At 33.1% G+C, this 9,445-nt stretch overlaps 1 protein-coding gene across 1 annotated transcript in view; it reads left to right on the top strand.

The window, feature by feature from the left end:
* Positions 1–225: 225 nt before the first annotated feature.
* The window catches only part of LOC110037835 (cystathionine beta-lyase, chloroplastic), a gene marked incomplete at its 3' end in the record, with an annotated part of 33,713 nt that continues 24,493 nt past the window's right edge, over positions 226–9,445 (top strand). The window contains 10 exon segments of the mRNA XM_020742563.1: positions 226–357; positions 484–620; positions 748–913; positions 1,006–1,127; positions 1,870–1,940; positions 2,049–2,140; positions 2,219–2,306; positions 2,415–2,526; positions 4,562–4,658; positions 4,734–4,815. Coding sequence (XP_020598222.1) covers positions 528–620; positions 748–913; positions 1,006–1,127; positions 1,870–1,940; positions 2,049–2,140; positions 2,219–2,306; positions 2,415–2,526; positions 4,562–4,658; positions 4,734–4,815 — 923 coding nt within the window. The 5' untranslated portion in view covers positions 226–357; positions 484–527.

Below are 9,445 nucleotides of genomic sequence, written 5' to 3'. Positions count from 1 at the left end.
CCTCAAATCTCAAACTTTGCATTAAATTTCATTGGTAAGTCAGTTTTTAATATTTTTTTTTTACTGATTTTAATTGTAAATTATGCATATATTTTTTGATATAAATACATTAAATTTTTCTGATAATAATTTTTTAATTTTATTTGCCTACATGGATTTGACTTTTTACAGACATAAAATATAATTCTTCTGTATTTACATCTTCAACACTTGACTTTTATATTTCCTTGCACAAAACTCGAATTTTTCACAACGCATAATAAACTAGGGTTGTCTGTGCGGCCACACTTAAGTCCCTTCCAGGAGGTCCGTGCTGCCAAGATACTGCTCGCTCGGTTCCGCGAAGGTCAAAGGAGAGCGCACGCATAATAAACTAGGGTTGTCTGTGCGGCCACACTCAAGTCCCTTCCAGGAGGTCCGTGCTGCCGTGCCGATACTGCTCCATTTTCTGCTCGGTTCCGCGAACGTCAAAGGAGAGCGCAGGCGCAAAGTAGGGCCATTATGCCCTATTCTCCTCGCCGCCTGCCATGGACGCTGCCGCTGCCATCACCACTGCCAACATTGTCTACCGTTTGGCTGCAACTTCTGGTATTGCCCCGAGTATGCGCTTAGCCGACCAAGTAAGTAAGCGCTGCTCCTTCATTGATATGGGATAATAAAAGATTGCACGTCCCTTCTCTGAATTATCTCTCCCTTTTCACACCGAGTTTGTCTTTATTTTAATTCTAACATTTTCTCTTACAATAGGGTTCGAGGTGCTGCTTTGGTCGTACGCGAGGCTTAGGGTTGTCTGTGAACCAAAGAAAGGAGAGATTTGTGATGAATTGCGGTGGAGAACGCAAGAGGGACATGATCTCTTCTGCACTGGTTGAAGGAGTTGCTGATAGATTGGAAAGTTCCTCACTTGAAATGGGTAGGCCTTTTTATTGTTTTATATTTAATCTGTTTTCTCGGATTTGATTATTTTTCTTTATTTGACCATCAAATATTATTTTATGTAACTAGAAAAATACACTGACGTGAATATGGAGCCAAGAATATCGACAATCCTGACTACCTTTGATAATTCGTTTGATCCGTATGGAGCGCTTAGCATCCCTTTGTACCAGACATCCACTTTTAAGCAGGTGACTTTAAAAAGCATCTTCATGTAGCCTCGTGATTCTCATGGTGTTTTGTTTTATTCAAATTATGGAACAGAATAATACATTGTTGATCTTCAATGACTCTTCTTTTTCTTGCTGCACCCATTCAAAGATGATACTCAGCTGAACAGAAGATATGAACTTTGGTTTATCATTTGGGCGATATGCTTTCTCATGGCGACAAGGGTTCACAAGATGACTTAAATTTAGGACCTTGCATATAACATGCTTATTGATTAAAAGCTGTTTTAGCAAGTGATTATTTATTTATTTTTTGATTTCTAACCACCTGAAGTTCTTTGTTTTTTACTTAGTGAGAATTTATGGAATGTGCTGTTGTTTTTTTTCTTCTTGATGCTTGGGATATATGAAGTTCTGGGCATTGCTTTAGCTGGCCCATTTGGGCAAAAATGACAACAAATTGATATACATTCTGTTTGTTCATGAAAAATGCTAATGAACTGTCCTGAGTAATGATTTATGCTTTTCTTAGAAATAATTTCCAATGACAGCACTACTGTTTTTCCAAGCGTATGTAGGGTGTAACAGCATACAGGAAATTTTTTTGAGTTAGAAACAGAGTTATGTTTTAGCAAACAATCAGCGCAGGACATAAGAAGAACTTTTTTTAGCATTAGTTGTTTTATTGCTCATTCCATCCTTAGATGTGTGCTTTTTGTTGCATCACCTAATTCTACAAAAATATTTTATGTTTGAATGCTAGCCATCGGCCACGGAAAACGGGCCTTATGATTACACTAGAAGTGGAAATCCTACTAGAGATGTCTTACAAAGGTTTGTAAAAATTAGAAGTTCAGTCCGATCGTTCTAAGCTTGTGAAGCTGCAGGTACAGTAACCTTAATATTGGTATACTATTGACTTGTATGTTTGCTGACAATCAGTCTTTTAGCAAAATTGGAGAAAGCTCATCGTGCATTTTGTTTCACTAGTGGAATGGCTGCTCTTTCTACCATCCTTTCTCTTATTGCCTCTGGTAATTTTCTATAGATTGTTAGATTTAGTTTCTATTCAGGAAGCCAATAAATTTTGCAAGTTATATATGATTTTTTAGGTGAGGAAATTGTTGCTGGAGAGGACATTTATGGTGGCTCCGGCCCATTGCTCTCTCAAGTGGTCCCAAGGAAAGGCATTGTGGTCAAGTGAGTTGGAAACCTTTCAAAAATGATTCATACAATTGTATTTTTGTACTGCAGCTATTTACCAGAATGGGGAAATGACATATATTATGATTCTATCCAACATGACAGGCGAGTTGATACATCTAATTTGCTTGAAGTGGCTTCTGTAATTGGATCAAAGACTAAGCTTGTTTGGTTGGAGAGTCCTACCAATCCTCGCATACAAATAGCTGATATACGTGTAATCTTATTGCTTTTTACTCAACTAAATTAACTCTTTATACGTGAAATAAGTATGATAAAGTTGCTTTCATGCCAAATGCAAAATTTAAATATCCTAGCTAATTTCTAGCATTGTATACATTATAAATACCCATTAAATTGATTTCCTAATTTATGAGATTTCATTTGAATAATTTATTTTAGTTCTTTTAAATGTCAATATGAGTATTTCCACTTCCCTTGCATAATATTGCACATTCACATTACACACGTATGTACGCAAGTATATAAGGTTAGTGAATCAAATTGAGCAGAGTATTATTGCCTTCAAGCCTTTTCATTTTTTCTTAATCAAGTGGTGTTGAGCTTGAACATGGTAATATTTATATATTCTTATTCAAGCTTGTTTATTTGTTTTTCTATTGAGTTTGGGCAGAGCTTAAGCTTTAATTGAACATAAAAAATATATTTGCTAAGAAAATAAACATGTAATTTTATTCTCTAACATATGTTATTTATAATTTTCATCAAAATCTATACTAATTCATCCAATACTAGTTCCAATACTTTTAGAAACAAAAATGTTAATGAAATATAAAATTGAAATTTAATTGAACATTTGGCTATTTGCTCAATATGCACTTACATCATATTTATATGTCTAGTAATATCTTCATTTTTAAAATGCATAGGATCAGAAAGTTTGTACAACATATAAAATCAGTCATTATATAACCATCAAAACCATTATAAAATAAGTATTTAATCAAGTTATATGTTAATCAACAAATAAAAATATTAATGAATGTAAGTGGTTGAGTCAATGTTCAATATGTTCTGTATGCTAAGCCTTTAAAATTATGCTCGATTTTGTTAAAATATGTAATAAACACACATCATTATTTTTTATTTAAATGAACATTGGATTATGCATTGTGTGATAGTTTGTTAACATTTCTAGGTATCTATGTTTGCATGCCTTTTAATAGAATGGTTATCACAACATCGTTTTTTAGCAGCACAAATTGTTCTCTTACTTTCATCATTTTATGGTTGCCCTGCTTTTTTCGGTTGCTTTTTATAATAAAAATCTTTGTGTTACTTGAGCTTCCAGAAAAATTTTCGCTACTTACCAATTCTATGTTTCCCCTACATGCTTTTGGTGCTTGTTTCTATGCAGATTTAATGGAAGAATGACACGGTTCAGTAATTTGCATGCCAAAACTATTAAATTACTTTAGTGTACTCTTTTGGAAATTTCAAAACAATATGACTGTATTGTGCTTGTTTAACACAAACTTGAACTTCACTGCAAAGCTGAATAGACTCGTTGAAGAAACCAGTATATGCAAAATTTATGTGCAGGAAGAAGAATTTATTTTTACTTCATGATTTTCATTGGTTGATAAGAATGTGTTTGTGTTTTTTGATATTGTGTATAGCCTTCTAATTCCCAAACCTCTAAAAAGGTAGTCAACATATATTGGCCATTTCCTCCATCATTTGCTTTGCATCAACTCACTATTGTTTATTTTTGTTTCCTTGTAAGTTCGTTTTTATTGTTATTGTACTGTGATTTGCTTTGTGATTGACTTTTTATGAAGAAGCTTCAGAATAGTATCAATACCAGCAATTTTCAAAGTATGGTCAAGTTTCCTAGCAAAGAAAAGTTCTTCAGCATCTTTGCATTTAAATTAATTAATGCAAAGCATTAAATTGCCTTTGCATTATTGACTTAATAAATAAGTGATTGATGATAGATCTAATGATTCTTAGAGTCAATCTAATTTGGTTATAATAATGCAATATTTTCCAGTCATGTATGTCTTTAATGCACATAGCGTTGTTTCCCTTTTCTGCTATACGTTTTACCTTAGTGCTGTTCATTTTTTGCTCGAGGGATGTATTCATTTGCCGATAAATATGCTCTTTTGACCTTTCTTGTCATAGGCTTTCCTTTTCTTTGTGCCATTCTTACAATATTTTTCTTTTTTTGATAAAGCATCATTTTTTTTTAGAAAGCATCAATTATTATTTTCTTTCCTAATACACAGAAAATATCAGAGTTGGCTCATGCACATGGAGCTCTTGTTTTGGTGGATAACAGTATCATGTCTCCAGTTTTGTCTCAGCCGCTAGAATTTGGCGCAGGTTCCCTATTTTCTATATACTAAGACCTCATACTTGTATATAAATAACAGTAATGTGTTCTTTGTCTTCTTGCAGACATTGTGATGCACTCGGCTACTAAGTTCATATCTGGTCATAGTGATGTCATGGCAGGTATCCTTGCTGTGAAGGGAGAAAGGTTGAATTTTTTTTTTTGCTTTTACAAATCCCAAGTTAATAACTTTATACGGATAGGAGGATACAAAGATAATTCTCAGAATATTTTGATATTTCATTTTAGAGAACGTTCCGTTCACCCAGTCATCTAACCGTTATAACTTAAATATTGTTTTGTTTTTTAAATTAGAAGTTTAGTCATGGATATGTGCCATTGAATTTCGTGAGTTAATGTCCTTTTTTTGTGAAGAGTGGGGCAATGGAATGGTATGGATTGATATATTGATTGCAACATAATTTAGAGAATGAGGGTGGAGGTTGATGGGTGGTAGTGCGAAGAGATCTGGCAACTTGTAGAATGGGAAAAGAAGAAGGAATTAAAATGACTTCCAAATTACCTTAAGAATCCAGAATTGGGTTGGCTCATAGTTTTGTAAGAGGATTTTGGGCATCAAACTATTTTGTGAAATTTAGAAGGGAAAAAAGATTAATTGTCATTGAAGAAAGTAAGAGAAATACATATTCTCTTATTTCTCAATTTACAACTATTCTCCTTATATAATAAAGAATTTCTAGGGCAAGATTAATTACAACAATCACAACTTACCAAAGAAAATATAACTCAAGAAAGAAAGAAATATGCCATAATAAGAAGGGAACAAGTGAGAATAAAATTGAAATAGGAAACTTAGTATTCCACATTCTCTCTAGCTGGGTTATAGATGCTATAAAAACCCAACTTGTAATTCAAGTCAGTGAAGCTAACTAGAGGTAAAGATTTAGTAAAGACATCAGTAACTTTAAGTTGAAATTTATATTAAGTGAACAATGCATCCATAACCTTTTTAGAGATAAAATATCTATCAATCTCAATGTGTTTGGTCATGTTATGATACACAAGATTCTTTGCAGCACTAATTATGACTTGGCTGTCACAAAACATCTTTATTGGATTAACGATGGAGTATCCCAATTAACGATGGAGTATCCCAACCGATTTATTAACCTTTGGATCCACATTTCTTCACAAATTCACAAAAACTTTGCTCGGTACTCAAATTCTACACTATTTCTATTGACCACTGCTTATTTATTGCTCCTGAAAGCAACAAGATTTCTTCGGACATAAAAATGATACCCGGAAGTACACATTCTGTCCATGAGTATTCATGGCCAATTAGAATCACTGTAAACATCTACCTTCCCGTTGTCCGATTTCTTAAAAAGTAACTCTCTGTTGAGATGTTTTTAAGAAATCTCAATATTCTTTAAACCATCTGCAAATATTCTTTATTTGGACTATTCATATGTTGACTCATAATGCCGATGCAGTAAGCAATATTAGGTGTATTGTGTGTGATAGATATGTAATTTTACCCACGAGTCTGGTATTTTACCTTTTTCACTAGTTACTTTTCTCTCATTCAATTTAAATTTTTGTTGAAATCCATAGGAGTCTCAACAGTTTTACACTCCAACATTCTTGTCTCTTTTAGTATGTCTAGGATGTATTTTAATTGTGTTATCATAATACCCATCTTGCAGTTGACAACTTTCATTCCCAAAAAATATATCATCGCTCATAGATCATTAATTTCAAACTGAATGACAAGAACCTTCTTATTCTTCTACATAGATAATGAGTACATTCTTTTTAACTCTTTTGGTATGCTTTATAGATAGTGTATGATCTGCTTGATATTGGATAGTAGATTTTAGCGTCTTGATGCTCAAATCAAGCTCGTAAAGATTGTTTGAGGCCATAAAGTGACTTTTTTAATTTACAAACTAGATATTTATTTTGAGTCATTTTCTTGTCATGGTTGGATTTTCAGATACATTTCTTCAAAATTTTCTTTCAAGAACGTATTCTTGATATTAAGTTGATGTAATTCTCACTCTCTGTTGACTGCCAAGGAAAGAACTCTTATAATGTCTAATTTGGCCACTGGAGTAAGGGTTTGCTTGGTGCAGCTGCAGTTTTTCAGCTGTAGCTGCGCTACCTCAGGAAGCTGCTGCGGGGAAGCTGACTATCTGTTTGTTGCAGCTGTATGAAAACAGCTGCGGGGCAATTGTTTCTGGAAAAATAACCAGTCTGCCCTTATTTAGTAATTTTTTTCTATAACAGAAATGTGACACCAATATATTTGATATTTCAGAAGCAGAAATTTATTTCAAAACACAACAAAAGTTCTAATACACCACTCATTTAGCAGTGAGTACCAAAAGTGTTAGGAAAAAGAAAAAAAATCAATGAAATTACAAGTAAAATAATGATGTTTTTAATATGAAGGAGATGGATGTTTTCTCCTAAACTGCCCTCCAATGATGCTATCAATTCATGATGGAATCAACCTGACTGTCAGCCCATCGGGCATCTGTAGAACTGTCGACTGTAGCTATGGGGCTGACGTGACCTCAGAAAGGAAGACTCTAGTTCGCAGTGTCATAAGAACCTTCAGGACGTCCCTGAAATTATGGAGCTCATCTTTCCCGAAAACAATTAAATAGAATCAATCTGACATATAATGAGCAAAATAAAGAATTGTCCAAAATGAACCAAACAATGAATAATAATTGCAGTTCAACCAGTGCAGTAATTCAAGTAAGCTCACTATAAAACTAAACAATCCTCATAATAAGAGCAAGTTCCATCAAGGAGTCCTTGGGAAAGCCATCATGCCATTGTCTTCAGTAACAAGTCACTATTCAACCATCTCTATCAAAGCTGACAGGCCCCTACTTGTTCTCAAGTATCTCATTTTATAAGAATGATCGAGCATATTACTAAAAATCACTTCTCCAACGCTTCAAGACATGTCCTAATTCCACCATAGAAATCATTTTCATAGTTCATATCTATCACATTGAATATATTACATCACCAATTACTAGAAAATATATTTTTTGTAATTTCACAACTTGCATTAATAGAATAATTTTAACAGGGCAATGCCCCCTAACTTTTACCCCCTTTTATTTTCTTACATAAAAAATTCTATATCTCCATTAGTTGCTCTCAAATTATTTTTAGCATATGTGCACTATTTTTTTTCATCGTTAAAATAATAAATTCTATCTTCAACAAAAATAAATGTTTTAGCACACAAGACACATAATATGACAATTATAATGGATGATTGCCAATTTATAACCCAAAGAAATACCAGATCAATAACTTTGATGTTGTCATCTTTAGCACATGATTGATGAGCAACTATCAGGAGATCCATTATACATTCAAATTATTTCAAATATAATACAATAACTTGCAACTATGAAGTATGTTAATTTATGTCATTCGATAGATATAGATCAAGCAAAAGCTTATAAAGTATTAAATCTTTTCAGCATCCATCTTTAAATAGACAAATGCTAGATATTTCATACAAGGAATATAGAGGAAGTTCACTCGAGTCAAATACACAAGAAATACTTTAAAAAATTCGAAGAAAAAATAAATAGTGCAGTACAGTCGTCCAATAATATTTATAATGTGACTTTTTGGCATTCCAAAACTCAAAAAATAGTGCAGTACAATCGTCCAATAATATTTATAATGTGACTTGTTGGCATTCCAAAACTCATTTCCTATCTTACGAAGTGGGATTTTTAGTATTGTCACTAATTCAGAAACAAAAAGATACTTACAAACAAGCATTTGTAACTTGTCAACATGCTCTCCATAAATGCATGGCTTGTTCGGCTCTATACCCGCTGCTCGCATGTAAAGATAACAAAGAACGTTATAACATAATAAAAGACGATGGGGCGTTGGAGTTATCTAATGGCATAAGGTGATGGACGAGCAAGGGCAAATAACCTTTGTCTGTGACCGATGAAGACATATAAGCAAAGTTGGATGTCGGCATTGATCTATTACAGATAAAGATTGGTGATGGACATTGGCTTCTTGAGCTGTGATCAAAGACAAGCATCAACGAAGATTGAAGATAAATGCCTGTTGCTAATAGGAAATGACATGGCATTTTCAAAGTCTTGTAACTTTCTTCACTAAATATCCTCCGCATACAAGGAATATAGAGGAAGTCCACTTGAGTCAAATACACAAGAGTCGTCCATGATTTCGGACGCTTCATCGGACCTGGAGAGATCACTATTGTTCATTTTATGATTTTTAAACATCATAGTTCTTTAATGATCACAAAATTGAGCAATATTAGTTTTGTTACATTTTTTTCATGGATATGCTTCTTGGACTAAGGATACAAGATTACAAGGAAATTCTCCTCCAAATGGTCTCGAGGAATTTCCTATAAAACTTCTAAGCATTCAATTTAGGTCCATTCAAAATTGAAAATGTTCTTCACAACATTAAATTTATTTTATTGAACCACTCAATTTGGAATGCTTGTTCAAAATAAAACTTAGATGATAGCGATAAATTCTCAAAATTTTCAGCTGAAATATTATTTGGAGTTTGTATAGAATATCTCGATACCATTCTTTTCCTCAAAATGGTGACTTGGCCAACTGATCACTACAACATGACAGCACTAAAAAAAAAAAAAAAAAAAAAAGAAAGCATGCCAATCATTGTGATTTTTTAAAATTAACTTTTGCAAAATGTAAAAATTTATAATTATTAAAAAAAAAACAAATACGTCTCGTATATCAACATTTATGGAAAG

Source organism: Phalaenopsis equestris, unplaced genomic scaffold (genome assembly GCF_001263595.1).
Source record: "Phalaenopsis equestris unplaced genomic scaffold, ASM126359v1 Scaffold225623, whole genome shotgun sequence".
Classification (NCBI taxonomy): Eukaryota; Viridiplantae; Streptophyta; class Magnoliopsida; order Asparagales; family Orchidaceae; genus Phalaenopsis; species Phalaenopsis equestris.
This window is presented reverse-complemented; position numbering and strand designations above follow the sequence as displayed.